Source organism: Gnatocerus cornutus, chromosome 10 (genome assembly GCF_029298725.1).
Source record: "Gnatocerus cornutus isolate USDA-ARS CGAHR chromosome 10, icGnaCorn1.1, whole genome shotgun sequence".
In the NCBI taxonomy this organism is placed as follows: domain Eukaryota; kingdom Metazoa; phylum Arthropoda; class Insecta; order Coleoptera; family Tenebrionidae; genus Gnatocerus; species Gnatocerus cornutus.
This window is the reverse complement of record NC_142242.1, coordinates 2,136,283-2,154,551: the sequence shown is the minus strand read 5'-3', so window position 1 is coordinate 2,154,551 and position 18,269 is coordinate 2,136,283. Positions and strand designations below refer to the sequence as shown.

The 18,269-nt window shown below is 34.5% G+C and overlaps 3 protein-coding genes and 1 long non-coding RNA gene across 6 annotated transcripts; 3 read left to right on the top strand and 1 right to left on the bottom strand.

The window, feature by feature from the left end:
* The first annotated feature begins 150 nt into the window (after positions 1–150).
* Positions 151–4,807, top strand: LOC148167093 (carboxylesterase 1C). Its single transcript, XM_088047461.1, has 2 exons — positions 151–689; positions 3,023–4,807. The coding sequence occupies exons 1-2, from the start codon at positions 308–310 to the stop codon at positions 4,462–4,464; spliced, it is 1,824 nt and encodes a 607-aa protein (XP_087903587.1). The 5' UTR covers positions 151–307; the 3' UTR covers positions 4,465–4,807.
* Positions 4,808–8,446: 3,639 nt separating this feature from the next.
* On the bottom strand, positions 8,447–9,097 carry LOC148167092 (uncharacterized). The gene is made up of 2 exons (XR_015770899.1): positions 8,775–9,097; positions 8,447–8,720 (listed from the first exon to the last, which is right to left on the bottom strand). It is a non-coding gene; the product is annotated as an uncharacterized LOC148167092 (long non-coding RNA).
* Positions 9,098–11,339: 2,242 nt separating this feature from the next.
* Positions 11,340–12,481, top strand: LOC148167091 (transmembrane protein 205). Its single transcript, XM_088047551.1, has 3 exons — positions 11,340–11,654; positions 11,706–12,051; positions 12,108–12,481. Exons 1-3 carry the CDS (start codon positions 11,437–11,439, stop codon positions 12,393–12,395), a joined length of 852 nt encoding a protein of 283 aa, XP_087903677.1. The 5' UTR covers positions 11,340–11,436; the 3' UTR covers positions 12,396–12,481.
* Positions 12,482–14,590: 2,109 nt separating this feature from the next.
* hpo (serine/threonine-protein kinase hippo) lies at positions 14,591–17,853 on the top strand. Of its 3 annotated transcripts, none has more exons than XM_088047944.1 (8): positions 14,591–14,773; positions 14,985–15,505; positions 16,090–16,377; positions 16,423–16,556; positions 16,604–16,769; positions 16,818–16,903; positions 16,954–17,130; positions 17,185–17,853. In XM_088047944.1, exons 1-8 carry the CDS (start codon positions 14,760–14,762, stop codon positions 17,335–17,337), a joined length of 1,539 nt encoding a protein of 512 aa, XP_087904070.1. In that variant the 5' UTR covers positions 14,591–14,759; the 3' UTR covers positions 17,338–17,853. The 3 variants fall into 3 exon arrangements, with proteins under 3 accessions (XP_087904070.1, XP_087904068.1, XP_087904069.1); XM_088047942.1 differs by having other exon boundaries at positions 14,592–14,773; positions 17,179–17,853; XM_088047943.1 differs by having other exon boundaries at positions 14,593–14,773; positions 16,818–16,897; positions 17,179–17,853.
* The last annotated feature ends 416 nt before the right edge of the window (positions 17,854–18,269 follow it).

The window sequence follows — 18,269 nt, the reverse complement described above, 5'->3', positions numbered from 1 at the left end:
CATAACTCAGCTCTAAAGTGACTCTCATTCCTGATTTTATTGGCACGGAATTCAAAGGGTGTGTCCTTCGGTAGATAAGTTAAATAAAGTCCAGAAATGAGGTTTCCGCGTGTTCGAACCAAGTTGATTTATAAGTTGTAGTATTTTTGACCCATAAAGCTAAAATTCCTGAATTGATCGCTGTAAACTTGGGGGAAAGCGTCATCACGCAATATATCGCGCGGAGTTAAATCAGAACTCGGCAGGATTGTGCAGTCTCACCCCTTGCTTTCCGAAAGACAGAAGTGTGAAGTGAAGGTGGTGGAAAATGTCACAACTTAACTTGTTTTGTATGTTTATGTTTTGTACGTGTTTTGCTGCAAGGGATCCCCCGACAGTGAACGTACCAGGACAGGGACCAATGCAAGGGAAAATCATCGCGAGGCATAGATCTCAGAAAATTATTGGATATTGTGGAGTTCCCTATGCTGTGCCCCCGCTTGACGATCTCAGGTTTGCTCCTCCTGACACCGCGAATTTGGAGACTTGGGAAGAGCCACGGAACTTCACTGAATATAAACCAGCGTGTTTACAAACAACTAAAGATATAAGAGATGAAGCTAAACCGTTTATGGATCTGATTTTTCCTCAACATGGCGAAATGGAGACCGATGAAGATTGTCTTTACTTAAATATATTCGTGCCTTATGGTAAGAAAAATCTATAAACGAATAATTGAATAAATTTACGTCACTTAATTATCCCAAAGAAGCGTGTCTCACTTAAATATTATTTATCGTTTACACACTTATTCTGCCACTTCATGCTTTTTAGCAACTCTTGAAATATTCATGAATGAATATTTTAATCCAGGCGTTCGTGATACAATTAAAGAAGAACAAATTTGCTTACAACTCTTCCAATTTATTCGTTAGCACCATTAAAAGACAAAGCTTGTAATTACAACCGCTCTTTTCCCCCAAGAAACGTACTCAGTGACCTTATATTATCGTAATATCAAGCTTTGACATTATAAGCTATAAAGGGACACCGAAATATCCAAGCAACTATCTCAGTTGCGTTACTTGGTCTAATTTGGCACAACTTGTTAGTTTATGCACAGTTTATATTTCGACAATTTATTTCCGGAGAAATACTTACAAGATTCGTGGAATTCAAACATGTTTCTTATACGTTTTTAACATTTCATGTCATAAAGACGTAAATACCTCGCAAAGGGTATATTTTATTTCGAATCAATAACTAATTTCCATTCGGAGCTACGGCACTGGCAGAACGCTGTTTTTGACTAAGGTAAAGTTTTTTGGACTCGAGAATTATTACTCACAAAGAGAGTCCAAAGATCCGGCGCATCCACCATTTGTGACAAAAAACTTAACTTATATCAACACTGCAAGCACGAAATAGTCCTGCAAAGTTTGAAAAAATAATTAGACTTGGTCTTTGCATGCAAGCAAAGTCGTGTTGTTTTATTCGCAAAACACAAAAGTGGTTTAGAGGGACGTTTATAGCCTTCCTAATCAATGCAGAATGTGGCCAAGTTAAAAATGCTTTGTATATAATTTTTACTTTTTTCTTGTCCTTGACCCACTCGTTTTTCCAAATCGCGTTCGCATGACATTTATGACGATATTCCAGAAACCTGTAAGCCGTCTGCACCAATCACGTGATTCATTTCCATTTCCCAACTTCGCCGGGTTTCCCCTAATCCGCTCGCATGAGTCATATCAAAAAAAGTAATCGTATATTTTAATTTCTTACGTGAAAATACATTTTTTTAACCTTGAACTCGTGACTTAGAATATTTCGTGTCATTTTGGCGTCACAAGCCGCATGATTTGATGGAGATTAAAGACAAAAGAAATCAGTTATAAATACAGGGGTAGTAGCAGTAAAGAAATAAACAATAATTTTATTGATTTTTCGCTAACGCCTTATTTCTTGGACTTCGATGGACAATGCCCATCGCATGGACATAAACCAAGCATACGCGAACAGGACCGGACGTAGGTAATGCTAAATGCTGGTTTATAGCGTGTCTCTACCTCATTATAGCCCTTGGCACGCATCAAGAAAATAAAATTTGCAGTTCAGTTCCCTAAAGCACAAATCGCGTGCTCGAATTTGTCTCGATCTCGCAGTTGACCAGCTACACGTCAAGATTTGCTTAATTTTATGAGTTTTTAATCTTGAGAGTTGATAAAAACTTGTCGCATTGATTGCGAGACATCGATTTATCGAACAAAACCGAAAAAAAAAGAAAATTTGAATGTCACTAACCTAAAGATTTAGCACTGCAGGTATAGCGTGACTTGTCGGCTGTTTTAGAGATTTTATTGCATAGACGACAAATAATGAATTAAAAATTCAAGTTAAAAGGATTTACGTTGTTTTTACTACGATACCTCCATAAAAACAATATATGGATGTGGGTTTCTGACGTCAGGTGCTAATTTTAAAACAACTGCACAATGTTTTGCAGTGATTTAATGGAAAAAAAAGTTTTAAACACGACTGCAACGGAGGCTATTAAAATTTCAAAAAATTCTTCTAGAAAAAATTATGTACTAAACGCTGAACGACTAAATCACGACGTGTCACACACATGGAAAACCGTAAACATTATTGCGATTTCCAGAGCTATTTTATACCGTTTTTATTACAACCAATACTACTCTTGCGTACCCATTCATGACTCATTCTAAAAACTGCTTCGACCGAAAACTGCCTAAACAAGTTTCTCGGGGTAAGTGAAAGTGATCCAAGATCAAATTCCCACGCTTCTTTACTATGAAGGTCGTCTAGTTTCCTCAAAACAATAACAAGTATTTACAAATCCGGAAGAGGGGGAAAGTGGAATTTCATGAGTAAGTGTGAGTATTATCTGCTCAAGGGATGATCATGAATGAGAACGCAGCGTAAAACGTGATTAAGGGTTGTTGGAGAATCAGGGGTTGAACAAACAAATGTTAAACAATTTTTGCCATTTTATTACCACCCTCTAATTCGGTTTAATTTGCAGGGAGTCCGCCGGTTTCGGGCTTCGCGACCATAATATGGTTCCACCCAGGGAATTTCACCACTGGTTCCGCCTCAATGTGGAACCCCCACACTCTGGTGTACCGCTTCCGCGTTATTCTGGTAACTTTCACCTGGCGTTTGAGTATCATGGGTTTTTTCACAACAATGGACGGAGAATCCCCCGGGAATTTCGGTATGTTGGATCAGCAAGCTGCCTTGGCATGGGTGAAAAACAACATCAAACTATTCGGTGGTAACGACGAAAATATTTCTTTGATGGGTTATGGGACTGGAGGTACTAGTATTGGTCTGCACATGATCAATCCAACGTCTCGGAAGCTTTTTAACAAAGCTATCGTTATGAGTGGGAGTTTCTTGAATCCAGCGATGGTAAAAGACCCGAAAGAAGACAAAAGTTTGTTGGATCAACTCTCTAAAGTTACGTCTTGTGATCGAAGACCGACTTCCGCTTTCATTGATTGTTTGAGACACCTCGATGGAAAACCTTTGGTTGAAATGACGTCGAATATTAACTGGAGACCTTTGTTGGATCTTAATTTAAGCAATAGCACGTCAGCGTTTCTATCGGACCTTCCGAACAACTCGTTTGAACAAGGGGAATTCACGAAAATTCCTTTCCTGACTGGTTATACAAACATGGAGGAGATTCTAGGATACACAAATTTGATTGATGAGTTCACTACAGGCAACATAACGAATGAAAACCTCCAACAAATTCTGTCTGAAATCGTCAGTTCGGACATCCCTGCGAACAATAATAGCGAATGTACGAATAACTACGAACAGGTGACAGACGCTGTTATGTTCTTCTACAGGCCAGGAGCATCTTCTGGAGTCAAAGATTTGGATACACTAAGAAGAATTGTTGCAGACTTTACCACTGAAAAAAACTACGCAGCTTCTACTTATCTCCAGGCAAGTTTCATCGGAAAAGAAGCACCAACTTTTGTGTACCGGTTTGATTTGAAGCCTAGTACTTCATGGGTTATTGAAACTCTCCCAGATTGGGTTTCAGTACCCCATTTATACGATTTAATCTATGTCTGGGGAATCCCGTACTGGCAAGAATTTGAGGGTGTTAACAACTGGGATATTCGAGATAGGCGAATTTCAGAAATCATGATGAGTTTTTGGACTACCTTCGCCAAAGCTTCTAATCCTGCGAACGGGAGTTTGTACGCCATAAGATGGGATCAATTTACACCAGAAAATCCGCAAATGTTAATCATGGATGGATCCTTCAATATGAGTAACAGTGCGAAAGTTAATTATAAAGCTTTCGAATTTTGGAATGATTACTATCCTAAAGTCTTACAAGTAGCTTCACAGTGTTGCACCAACTTAAATGACGAAGCTTCGAGACTACAAATATCTTCTGTTCTTGTAGTTGCTACTATTTTATCATATTTGGGATTAATATAAAAATAGTGCCCATTTAAGGACTCGAATGTACAAATTAGGTGATTGTAATCATTTCTACTACGAAATCAATCATTGGTAGATAATAGACTGTATCAAAGTATCTAGAAAATGACGCAGAGTTGATTAGTTTTTGCACAATACTTCAATTTTTATAAAACTACTCGAAAAAGTCTAGAAAAACTTGTGCTTGTAATTAGGTTTGTAAATTACAGTTAGATAAAGGTCTTCCTTCAGTGTATTTTGGTTAAATTTCGATATAATTTCTCACCTACTGATAGATATGCACGTTTATTATGTACACAGATAATGATATTTTTTGTAATAAATTAATTTGAAGAAAGAAGCGCATTCTTTTATTTAAAATGAGCTAAACTGATTTATATAATGCAGTGAAGTTTGGTACCGATCCCTTCAAGTCGTATTCTTGGTTGCCTAAACTATTAATTTACGAAGAAAAAAAATACAAACGTTTTGTATTTCAGATACGTATTTAAAGATTAAATTACTAAACTTCTACACAACATTCCTGTGAGAGCCATATGTCTTCATTTTTACCAAGATTCAGATTTATGGTGTGATTCATCATCAAAATTTATTTTATTAGTCAATTTACTATACTCCAGCACCCATCAAGTCTTATAAGGACTATCAAATAAAATCAATTGTGTTGATAAAATTATCTCCAATTAATTTATCTTCAATGGTCAACAGCACATGTTGAGATGCACTTCATTTATTTATTCATTTTCAATTGTCAATTATCTAGATTTATAACATCATCTAAAGATTAATCTTATGAACTCTTCAGTGTTTTTAACGTTTTGCAATTGTGTTGGGTAATTTTATAACAGAATTTAATTAAATATTTATTTTCCAGACTGAGATATCGCATGTGAACCGACAATTCATCTGAGCTTTGTTTTAATCCGTGCTTAAAAAAACAATGCTGTCATATCGCACGAGTCGATAAAGTACTGTTATTTAACATTGCGATAAATAATAAAAATTAAAATGAGTTAAAATGAGACTTTTCCTAAAACCCAGTAGCTTCTAATGATGTCACAAATATTAGAATATCACTAAAATAGTTTAAATGTGTGTTAATTCATAAAGCAAGTATTTGTTCACCAAACAGAAATTTATATGAATTACGACAAAATACGAAGACAGCTAATCAAGTAATTTAAAATTGAAGTTTGATGGTAATTACTTAATATATTTTATCAAAATCAAATTTCAAAATTAGTTGTCAGGAAAGTATGAGAAGGAAATGAAATACTGAATTTTCTAGAATAAATTTCCTCATTGATCGTCAAAGAGCTAATATTTGCTGTACTACTTAACGTAAAGGTGTTCCAAATGCATAAGTATGTTTTGTAATAATTTTATCAATAAGGGGATTTGAAGCTTATCACAGGAAGATCGAAATCCGTTTGGCAATATTTAAAAATTTGGTGCAATTTTTAAAAATGCCAATTTCACTATTGTTTTACCAAATAAAATACCATGGAATGTTAATTTTTATATAATATCTCGATATACTAAAGGAAGTCTACCACGATTGTTGAAAATGATTGATATATCATAATCATAAATCAATAAAAGTAACAAATAATGTCAATAGTCACGTCTCGCAAATATATGTACATGTACATACCGTGTTAAATTAAATTTGTAGTCGAACTTAATTCAATTTGACACCATTTTCTAACAGGGCTTCTATCGTAGTACAATAAGGTCGAAAGTCTAGCCATTTCGTGAAACGGTAATCTTAGATAAATCTACTAGTACTATTCATATCTCATTTTAATAAACTCAAGATAATATCATTATGATACAAAGAAAGTATATTTTTGTCCCTGAGGACCTACTCGATCCCATCAAGGACTCTTCGGTGTTATCAAGTCGATATTTACTTAGTACTGATTTTAATTGTCACCCCTTATCTTATTTGCTTTATTATTTCACGGTCCACTTGTAAAGTCACCATGAGATCCCTTTATTGTCATCCCAGATTATAATTAAGGATTAAGATTGACAAATAGAAAAAAATATCCACAGATAACATATCATCAGATCATCACACTTTGCATTATTGCAAATAAACAATAAATAAATATCTACACTTGCCAGTTTCAAAGTTCCGACTATTGTAAAAACTTTCCTTGTTTTCAATAGTTGAAATCTTTAAGTAGCATTAAAACTCACGTTGTGGTCGCATGCTGTTTTGAGATAAAGATAAAAATGATTTAATCGATGCCAAAATAAAATCACTCATCAAAACATGAGTGCAATTTGCACGTATTGTTTATTTTAATTAAGAGGAAGTTTGTACCGATGTTTGATAATTCAACGATTACAATATTTAAAACAAACCCGATTAAATTTATATTAAATTATACAAACTTCAAAAAATTTTATTATTATGAGGACAGTTGGATAAGTAGGATATATTCTTGGAAATTATCTTTAAAAATCGCAAAGTATGGAGAAAAGTGCGTCACGATTCGTGTAGTAGGTACTTACAAAATTAATTAAAATCGATTTAAACTAAATCACAATAATGGATAACTACGTTTTGATTTGGAAGGCAAATCTTGCAAACTTCTTACATGACGCTACTGGAAAATGATCTAAAGAATTTGGAAAGCGATAGACCTACAACTTTATTATCTCATGAGACAGAGTGTTAAATTACGAACAAAATTAAATATAAATATTTCAATGAGAAAATACCAAAGCTTTTTACTTAAGTTATCCCTTCACTAAAGATTACATAAACTCACTTTATGTGCAATCTTTTTACCTGTTAAGTTTTACGAACCCTAATCCTCTGTCTAGTTCCTAAAACCGCATTCCGAACTTTATGAATTCCACATTATATCTAAAATTCTTTACGATATTCTTGTCTTGTTTTCAGGTTTTTTTAATTATGGTGTATGTATACATCGTTATTTTCTTCAAATATAATTTTTTTTTTCACTTGATCGACAAAATCAACGAACGAACGAATTTTGTAATATCACGGAAAAAATGGATAAGATATACGAGGTAAAATCATAAAATCAATCATTAAATTGGCATTATGTCACAATTACACAATTTGAAACCACGCGTTTCGTGACTAAGTGCGGAATTAGTATTTTATGGTTGTATCTAAAGAAATAAAATTATTAATTAACTTTGAGCGTCGCGTTTCCTAGATCAGGGCCATTAATGGTAATACCAAAATTCGAAATCAATTTTTCGTAGTAATATATAGAAAGCTGCTCTTATTAGTGCTGTGAAAACCGCAAGCTTTCATTTTTATTTTGACTTAAACCACAATCATGTTTATGTATCTAAAAATGATAATTCGAAAACCCCAACTCGTGTTTTCCTATCAAACATTTTTTTCATAGCGCCAATTTGAATCGCTACGGGAAAATTTTAATTAATTCCAATAATATTGATATAAATAGAATAATTAACATTTAAATAAAAACTGACGCGACTATTTTTATACAGATAAGATGATAATGCAGAATTGTAAAGTGAATGGGAAATTTTTGTTTTAATGTCATATTTATACAGGGTGTTCAACGTAAAGAATTTCTCCAAACCGTTTTGTTTCTATTCTAGGTAAATAACAAGAAGTTCAAACTACATATTCTGTGTAAACAATTCCAGTTAGTTTTTTACAATGAAAGCGAAACAATTGCAATTGGTAATTAGCAGAATCCAGCAAAGACAGATGTCAAAATTTCAGGTTTTCCTGCAATCTTGACCTGATTTTTTTTGAACACTCAGTAATGGAATAGCTTTCTGAAACTACAGATTTCTCACTGGAAACTTTTAACGATATGACTGATAATTTCCATGGAATTTTTAAACAATATGTTTTGATTGATCTCCATGAAAATGAGACATTGCTTCTGTTTTTCAGCTATGACATCATAACAAAATGACCATGCAGGAATTACAGGAAAAGTACTTATTTCAATTAACATTTAAAAACAGGAAGACATTTTATTTATTAACTATCATATTTTGGGGATTTTTTCCGTTAAAGAATATTTTCATGTGATAGTTGCGAAATCCAGGAAAACGGAAAAATGAAAGTACAACATGGTGGGGTATGAAGTTATAAATTCACAGCAGCCGTCGCCGACGTCCGTCGCGAATTTCTTTGCAGCGTTGTGACCAGGTTCAACGTTTTGATGAGGACTTTGCCCCCGAAGTGCAACGCCGCCACTGCAATCGTTTTTGTTATGCACCTATTATACAGTAACGGTAATTAAAACGATATCGCTAAAAAAATGAATAATTACTTCTAGGTAATAAGTATTGATACAAAATTAAGGTAGTAACAGTACGCTACAGTCGCGTCATCAAATTCGCAATAGAAACTGTATCACGGTGCTGCTTAATACGAGGATAAGATCACGTACTCCATTGCGCCCCTTCTTTTCCACCACACATTCTTCGGATGAAATCGTCGACTTTTACATTATGTCTAGAAACGTCAAATTTCATTGGTGGTGGTATAAAGTTCCTCCTTTTCTTATGCAAACACTGCCTTTTCGATCTTCATCTAGATGACACAACCCAACTCATCCCATAATAAGTACCATGTGTTACCGGCTTTACCATTTGGTCTGATGGATGATAAATGGGAATCTTTATCTGACAGTCGCTGCCCGGTTATTTTTAAATTGGCTTGCATTATGTATGTTATCATTGCACGCACCAAAAAGATGCTCTGTTTTTTAAAAACTGCCTTTTTAGTCTTGCGGTTATACGATTTTAAGACCGTGCAGATCAAAACATGCACATTATATCATAATGACATGCCAACAGACAAGAAATTACATACCCGAACGTGTTCATTTTCGGGTTTTATCAATATCACGGTGATTGTTATAATTGCAGGTTAATCAACTTTGGGTGATTGAACTAAGATCAATCAGAATTGCAACTGTGTCTAGTAAATTTCTTATTTCTTAATAGTTCTTTCAAAAATGATAAAATTTAGCGTGTGTTATTGAGTTACGAAGATCCTAATTATAAATGTCAACGGGTTCATCGAAATCTTACTACTGTTCATCGAAAACATGACAAATTTCGTTAGCAACTATATTCATAAATGATAAATGAGTCATGGTCGTAGCTGCTACTATCTATTGTCAATTATAATTAATTATTTACTTGCAAATTTTGTTTTTTAAAATTGAGCACACAGAACTAAAAATGGACTTTAATACATAATAAAATCAACCGAATTAAATCACCGGAAGGAAACAAATTTTTAACATAGCCAAGACCGATAATTTTATTTTATTTTAAAGACTAAATCAGAGAAATAATAAGAAAATTTAAGGAACGTTTTTTGAAAAATTGGCGTCTTTTCCACGTAACGGTTTTGGTAATAATTCGCGATGTAGGTCGCAAGCATCTGGCTTATGCTAAAGAAAGTACACATGAAGGTGAACATCGCTTTTGACAAGTCAGTAATTAAAAATTTTAGATATGCAAATGATATAAACTGAATTTATATTACTATGATTTAGTCACGTATACATCACATAGCTTCGTCGGTCAGTTTTTTTTAATGAAAAATACCTGACCATCGTTTTTATATTCTTAGAACTCGAAATTTATCTGTAAAAATACGAGATAAGAGTAAGATGAAAAACCAAGCACTTGACTTTTTGACTGTTTTTCTCCTCACCTGACGCGGATTTGTGTTAAAAGTTAAGTTAGAAATATGACGTGATTTGTACTGTAATTTTACAATAAAATAGATACATCCTACTCTTGTTCGGTTCGCAGAAAGCAGTGACGCGAAGGGAAGCAATTTTGTAATTTAGAGCGTGAATAGGACACTTGCACTCTTGCAAAAAATCTTAATAAACCCTTGCAGTGTTCTATTTTCTTAACGGCGTACGTGACAAGATCTTAATTTGCTACGGTTGTGATTCCTTGCAATTTCATTCATGGAACCACGTCACTGGAAACTTCTACTTCAGTAACGGAAGAGTAGACAGGAGATTCCAAATCAACTTCAGAATTACCGAAACAAAAACGATATTCAATGCTAAAATTAGATGTTCCTCGAAAATATCACGTGAAAATAGTCAACGTGACCACTGAAACGAATATAAATAGCTATTTAAAAATTGCAATAAAAAATCGGAAAGGAAACGTTGCATAATTAGCAAAATTTTTATGATTGGTTTGGTCATAAAATGTAACCACCATTCAAAAAAAAAATGCGTCAGGAAACGGCCTTGTAGAACCAGTTATAGTTTGTACAATACTATTGCAATTGGTACTCGGGTCAACGGTACCAAATTGTGGTTAGATGCTTGATCATTTTACGAACATCTCGCGGTAATTCCTTTAGTCCAGAGTACCACAATTCACGTCAGTGGAAATTTTTAATTTTCTCGTCCAAATTCCGATCAAAATCAAAATAATTAATCTTGATCCGACAGGTAATGGGCTGATAGTCTGAGAGTTCGACCTACATGAGGTGTTAATTAAACTCCGCGTCAAAATGCGTTGTAATAATAACAAATTTAGCAAATAGTAGTACCGGCTCGCTCGTAAAATTTCTGGTTGAAATTAATTAAAATCACGTGAGCTGCTCTTTCATTCATGGGTCAAACGTCCAAATAATTATCACATAAAGTGTTGTTGATGTATTTAACTCTAGTTGATTGATAAGTATGACGCCGGCGCTCCGGTCAAAACTGCGGAAATTATTGAGAAAATCCAAGTTCGTTAATACAAATAATTAGTATAAATAATTAGTAATTGATTTTCCACTCGTCTCAATGACTTCTTATCGATAGACTGATAAACGTCACACACTACTTACGTCGGCAGAATGGGAGTGGGATATCTATATAAGAACACCTACCCTCATCGAGTCGTTCATTCTCTGAACAACCACAGACTGTTGTTAGTGCTTTACCAAAAACAAGAAAAATGTGCGTGGGGAAAGTTGCATCCAGTGACAAACTCAATAGTCCTTTCAAACAAAACGTGGACTCGAACCGAAAAGTGCAAAAAGTGGAGTTAATAAACGAAAATGGCAAACTGGCATATCAAGAAGATATCCTCGCTTTGTCGACCTACTACACCAAAGTGGTACTCTTCGCCATGGGTGAATGGTACAAGACTTTCCAGGAGTCAATTTATTACAAGTAAAGTTTAATCTTATCAATTAAAACTTGTTACTTATCGGTTCATTTCAGAATACTGTTCCAAACGACCCAACCGGCTCATGTAATCACGGCGTTAGCTGTCATTATGGTATCTTTAATGATGATTCCCTCTGATAGAAAAAGCTCGTTGGATTCACCAATTTGGTCGCTCATCTACATGGGTTCATTCAGCGCCCATTTCGGCGCCCAGCTTTGGATGACGTTCATTTCTGGACTTTCACTCTACTTTGCTCTACCTCGTCATACTTTCGGCAATGTACAAAAAGTGTTATTTCCAAAATATTTCCTCCTGAATACTATTTTGAGTTTAATAACACTTTACGTTTTTCTTCGTGCTCACAACTATCATCTACGGACAACGGAAATTGCCGTTCAGGTAAGAAAAAGTCCCTGCATTCAACCGTACAAAACTAACTTTCTGATTTTGAATAGGTTGCTGGTATGACCTTGTGCTTTTTAATTGAGCTGGTGATCCGTTTGTACCTAACACCTCCACTACTGAAGCTGATGACTTTAAAGAACCGAATTGAAGCACAGGCTGGAGTTGGAATGGAAGTTGGCAAACTTGTACCTGGGGAGCTTTTGAACTGTCCTCATTATATGACAATTCATAAAGCTTTCAGGAAGGTGCACATGACCATCGCTATTGGAAATGTCATCACAATGGCGTGTACCATGTTACATTTGTATTATCTGTCACAGAAGTTGTGTGTATTGTAATTTTAGCTTAGAATATTTATTTATTCTAATTTATCCGAATATTATAATAATTTATTTTTTTTAATATAAATTTTTATATAATTAAATTGTGTCTTCTTCCTTGGTAACGATGCAGTGCTACCTGAGCCTCAAATACGGTTGTCACTAAATATTCAATATTTGCAAATATATTCAGAGGATGACGTCTTATTAGCTTAGAAAGTGTGTCTAGAAGGTTAATTATTCAATTGGCGTATTCCTACTAGTGGAAGTTTTAAAACCGATTTTCGTTACTTTGAGCTTTTAAGCTTGTTTACCCCATCGCACGTGGTTTTATTGTGTTTTACATAACCCAGTAGCGTGGCAACTGTTACAAATGTGGTTTTTATTATTTTATAGTGACGTCAATAGAACAAAGTCCCACTTCAAAACATAAAAAAAATACAAGTGAACAACAAATCTATTACTTTGTAAATTTCTTATCCGAACAAAAGAGATCCGCTCAAACTTCAATTCCGTTTCTTATCTGAGCTCAATTCGAAATCGATCAGCTGAATCATTTTTATTTTTAAACTGATAAGAATTGCACTCCCGCACCACAAATGATACAGTTCTTCCGCTTTGTCAGAAAAATGCAGGACATAATTTCCGTAACATAAACTGCATCCTCAAGTTTATTCTTTTTTTATGGCCCAAATAATAGCGCTTGAGACGAAACCGATTGCATGAGCAGTGGCTGACGTGACTATTTCATGTCTGGGAATTTAGTCCATCCAGACTCTGGAATCTACCGGAACTGTTGACCTGCAATGGCCACAAGTTCAAGGATAAATGTGCGGATTTGATATCGACAGTGACGTTTCTAAGGACGTCATTATTTTTAACGGGCGATCGATAATAAGTCGAATTTTTTATCGTTTTATGCTCACCAACTATTCTGTGAGTACATTGGACCTAAATTTGTTTGGTCTATAATGGTGACGCAAAATAGATAATACACTTTTATTTGAACTTTTTTGTGGTACTACTGTCTAATGAAGTGGAAAAGAAAATACGCGTATGCTGAAAATGCTTATAAAACATAGCCTTGTCCTAAATTCACAACATTGTTGTTAATTTTGCAATTAAACTCAATGCTTGAAGCTTGACTTGGTGTTATAACGTCATCATCGTCAATTAATTTGAACCTCTAATGAGGTAAAATAAAGGTAAATAACGAAAAAACTTAATAAAAATAAATATGGGTGCTACACTTATACAACAATACATAATAAAAACAATGATACACGCGTTGTTTTTTCCTTCAAGATTTACATAATTCAAAGTAGTTTTTAAATAAGATCGCTAGTTTTTCACATAATTTGAAAGTTGTTACTGTCACATTGCACTAATTATTTACATTAATTTAAATACATAAATTTTCTTTTCTTTCACCCAGCCGGATTTTTATCACTGTCAACCAGTTGGCTGGCCCAAATTTATTTATTTTAATTTATCCTAATGGTTGTTACGGGAATAAGTTCGACACAAAAAGATGCGCCTTTTAACCCAATTCAATTCGTCGTAAAGTAGAATCTGGAAAAGGAAAACAAACGAATTAATAAAATAATAAAATTTTATTGATTGTTTAGAAACAATTTCGCCTCGAATTTTCACCTGAAATAAAACGAATTAAACAGTCTCTCGTTTTACAAAAAATCCACGTCCTGAGCTGATTCGTAATTGATTTTCGTTGAAACCTGAAACTAAAAAATACAAATTTGTAGGTAGAAATATGAATGAAAAGAAGGTAATAAGACTCTTTTTTACAGGGGGTAGGTTTGTTAACCTTTCCCACAAACCCTCCTCCTTTATCCGGGCTTGGGACCGGCAACAGCGTCCCAGGACGCTGCAGGCGGAGTTAAAAAAAATTCTTGTGTTCTGTTGAAACTTCCGGTAAAACTCTGCCTCTCCTAAACCGTTAAACTAATAAACGAATTATTATAAAGACGCTAAAAGTAAAAATCCTTTAAATAAAATAACAAAAAAAATACAAGAGAGGAGTTCTAGGAACTCTCAAATTCAAGAACCTTCTTCATTAATGAGGTGATTGCAAATTGATTAGAACATTTAAAAAGAAATTTTAAAGAAGATTCCATTTTAAAATATCTTCGTTTCTTTGCAAAGAAATCTAGTTTGAAGTGTGTCCTGCAGGTTGCAGATGTCGCTAGTTAAAAAAAATGTTTCAACGTGGTAGAGTAGGCCATCTATAATACATTATTTTGATTGCATTTGACTGCATTCAACATGGAGATTTTGATTACAAGAAAATAGAAATTTGGCAAAAAGTTACTGTTAAACATGTGTTGTGTGTTTGGTACTAACTGCAATTTGTAATAAATAAAAATGTCTTCCAAAAGGTGAGTAGTTTAAGTTATGTAAGAATGGTATTTTGTGGCCCTTCAGACCAAGCTGTAGTTAACCTATTTTTTCTTATTTCTGCTACTTCAAAACCCACTTGGTCTGAGTCAGAGAGTAAGTTTCTGGCTGTATAAAACCCACTTTCATCTATTCAACTCGCTGATTATTCCTCTTCTTCACGTTTCATTAATTTCTTCATATATCTTTCAGTGAATTGAAAAAATTGTCAGAGGAGAGTTTGACTCGTCAGCCTGAAGAGGTCTTTGATATAATATGCAAACTAGGAGAAGGCTCCTACGGGAGCGTTTACAAAGCCCTTCATAAAGAATCTGGTCAAGTATTAGCAATTAAACAAGTACCTGTGGATACAGATCTTCAAGAAATCATCAAAGAAATCTCAATTATGCAACAATGTGACAGTCCTTATGTTGTTAAATATTACGGGAGTTATTTCAAAAACACAGATCTGTGGATTGTTATGGAATATTGTGGAGCTGGATCAGTCTCTGATATCATGAGGCTGCGCAAGAAAACCCTCACTGAAGACGAAATCGCCACGATTTTATCCGACACATTGAAAGGCCTAGAATATTTGCATTTACGTAGAAAAATACACAGGGATATCAAGGCTGGAAATATTCTCTTGAACTCAGAGGGGCACGCGAAGTTGGCCGATTTTGGTGTTGCTGGACAGCTGACTGATACCATGGCAAAAAGAAACACTGTGATTGGTAAGTGACACACCATTTAGGGCGGCTAAACAAAGCGAAAACTAAAAAATATTCTTCATTGCTTTGCCTAATTAAACAACTAGTCCGTGGGGTCACCACGCCCCAATACTCTTGATATTTCAACCACATGAAAACCATCTGCAAGGACTCAAAAATTTTAGTCAAAATATGACCTCATGAGTTGATATTGACATTGAGGCATGTTTTAAAGTTCATCGTTCAAACACCAAAATTTGCAAAAATTAATAATTATTTCTGTTAATAAAAAATGGCATAGTTTGTTTACTTTGGGGATTAACTGTGTAAACAATTCATACATTATCGGTGTCTATGTATAACATTAATATAAAAAAGATGACCTAATTAAATCCAACATTGCAAAAGAGAAAGTCATTTGTTTGTTGTTTGCAAATATTAGTAAAACATATTTACTATTTACTGGAGTTCAAATTCTTTGGTTATTGTTATTACTCCTAAATTTAACTTTAAATAGAAGAACTATGTCGTAAAAACGAAATATAAATAAACCGTAAATCGGACCTGAACTACTTTCGATTTTGATGTTACGTGCAACTTTTTTTCAGGGACTCCGTTCTGGATGGCCCCTGAAGTGATACAAGAAATAGGCTACGACTGCGTTGCAGATATTTGGAGTTTAGGTATAACCGCCTTAGAAATGGCGGAAGGTAAACCCCCATATGGGGACATTCATCCAATGAGAGCAATATTTATGATTCCTACAAAACCACCTCCTTCGTTTAGGGAACCTGACAAGTGGTCAGCCGAATTCATAGATTTTGTTAGTGTTTGTCTTGTTAAAAACCCTGAAGAACGCGCTAGTGCCACTGATTTACTCAACCACGTATTTATAGGTAAATTGACTTTGATGTGAAACCCCCATACAGTTTTTTCTTTAGGTAATGCTAAACTTCCTAGTATTTTAAACCAAATGATTCAAGAAGCACATGAAATTAGAGAAAACCAAAGTTATAGGAATGTATCATCTGCGGCTAACATTGTAGGCGTTAGACAGAATATTACTGAGGAATCTGTAAGTGAGAAACAGTCCTTGATCTTTTTACAAGTTGTTTTTTTTAGGATGATGAAGTAGCTTTAGGGAATCAAACTATTCTTCCTTGTACAGATGAAGGGACTTTGGTACCGGGAAAGGGTGGAACTTTACTACCAGTTTCACAAAGTGGAACCCTTGTCGAACTTGGTACCATGGTCATCAACAGCGATGTCGATGAACAAACGATGAAGCGTAAGTTTAATAGAAGTATCTTTTAAAAAACTAAATTTATTTTCACAGGTCATGACACCGGTTCCAGCCAAGGTGGGAAGAAATACCGCCCCCTGTTCCTGGAGCACTTTGACAAAAAGGAAGCAGAAGTAAAGGTATAATAATGTAATTGTTGATAATTATTGGAATTTTTTACATTGATTAGGGCAACGGTGTGGTAACTCCTACTACTTTAGACGGGCCGGAAATAGTGCACGATGAGCAACGTTTTCAGAGCCACTTCCATGTGCAGTTGAATCAAGTGCCGTCGCCACAACAGGCTCAACCACAAGAACAAAAAGCACAATTTCACAGGCCTTTTTCAGATGGCGATTTTGAATTCGTGAGTTTATATTTCGTGTAAACAAGAATTTGAACGTCTCATTTCCAGCTAAAGTTTTTGAGTTTCGAGGAATTGCAACAGAGAATGGCCAAACTAGATTTAGATATGGAGAGAGAAATAGACGAACTTCGTAGAAGATACCAGGTTAAAAGGCAACCAATTTTGGATGCGATGGATACTAAGCGTAAGCGACAACAGAACTTTTGAGAATCAGGTTTATTGTTGCAATGAAGAGATGGTGCTCAAAAAGTTATATTTTATTACATACTTGCCATTTAGTTTATCACTGTTATTGTTTAATTCACGCTTTTTGAGCCGAATATTGTTAGACCACAAGGAAACAAAACGTGTTCCTACTTATTGTACTTAATCAATTGCAGGACACACATCTCTAATGAAACCTTTCTTTTTAACTTCGTTTTTCATTTTGGGATGTGATTGTCGATTATAACTTGATTCCGTTTGTCTTCAATTCGAAAACGTTTCGTCAAAAAATGCACCAATTTTGATATGATTTTTAATTAATTTATTTCTATATTTTTATTGCCTTCACGTTTGAGCTTTTATCAGTGTTATTTTCTTTTTGTACAGTTATTTTAACGTTGTGTAACAATAGGTTATAACCTGTACGATAAGTACGCTTGCTGTGCCTTTAGTAGAATATCTAGGACTAAGTACGAGTGTAATCATATTTTTTGATCAAATAAAATTCATAACTAACGATATTTGCCTTTAAAATTTTCCACCTCAAACCGCAAAAAACTCAAAGAAGATTCAGTGCTAAAACCCTTAAATACAGGTCCCAAAAATTATTGAATTAATAAAAATCTACTCACCGTTTTTCTGAACTCTTCCTTCAATATTTTTTCCCTTAGGTTAGATGTGCAATACACTATTTTTATATGCAATTTTATTGATTAACTTCACGAACACAATCGCAGTTTTGGAAAATTCGAAAAACTTTAACGCGTTGACCGATGTTAACACTACCGAAGATTTCTAAATACTAATCGATTAATACCCGATTATTCGTGATAACCTGATAACGCAACGTTTTTTTTCTCCGGAAGTTGAAATTCGTATTTATATGTAATAAGAATGATAATCAACAGTTTTTTGCAGTCATTCCAATAACACCC

What these genes read in the sequence shown, in the direction of transcription:
- LOC148167093 (XM_088047461.1), top strand. Translation starts at nt 308, where the DNA reads ATGTCACAACTTAACTTGTTTTGTATGTTTATGTTTTGTACGTGTTTT. An exon ending in AAATATATTCGTGCCTTATG is followed by an intron (nt 690 to 3,022) that starts GTAAGAAAAATC and finishes TTTAATTTGCAG; the next exon opens with GGAGTCCGCCGGTTTCGGGC.
- hpo (XM_088047942.1), top strand. An exon ending in CGATGAACAAACGATGAAGC is followed by an intron (nt 16,770 to 16,817) that starts GTAAGTTTAATA and finishes TTATTTTCACAG; the next exon opens with GTCATGACACCGGTTCCAGC. An exon ending in CAGATGGCGATTTTGAATTC is followed by an intron (nt 17,131 to 17,178) that starts GTGAGTTTATAT and finishes TCTCATTTCCAG; the next exon opens with CTAAAGTTTTTGAGTTTCGA.
- LOC148167091 (XM_088047551.1), top strand. Translation starts at nt 11,437, where the DNA reads ATGTGCGTGGGGAAAGTTGCATCCAGTGACAAACTCAATAGTCCTTTC. An exon ending in CAGGAGTCAATTTATTACAA is followed by an intron (nt 11,655 to 11,705) that starts GTAAAGTTTAAT and finishes GGTTCATTTCAG; the next exon opens with AATACTGTTCCAAACGACCC. An exon ending in CAACGGAAATTGCCGTTCAG is followed by an intron (nt 12,052 to 12,107) that starts GTAAGAAAAAGT and finishes GATTTTGAATAG; the next exon opens with GTTGCTGGTATGACCTTGTG.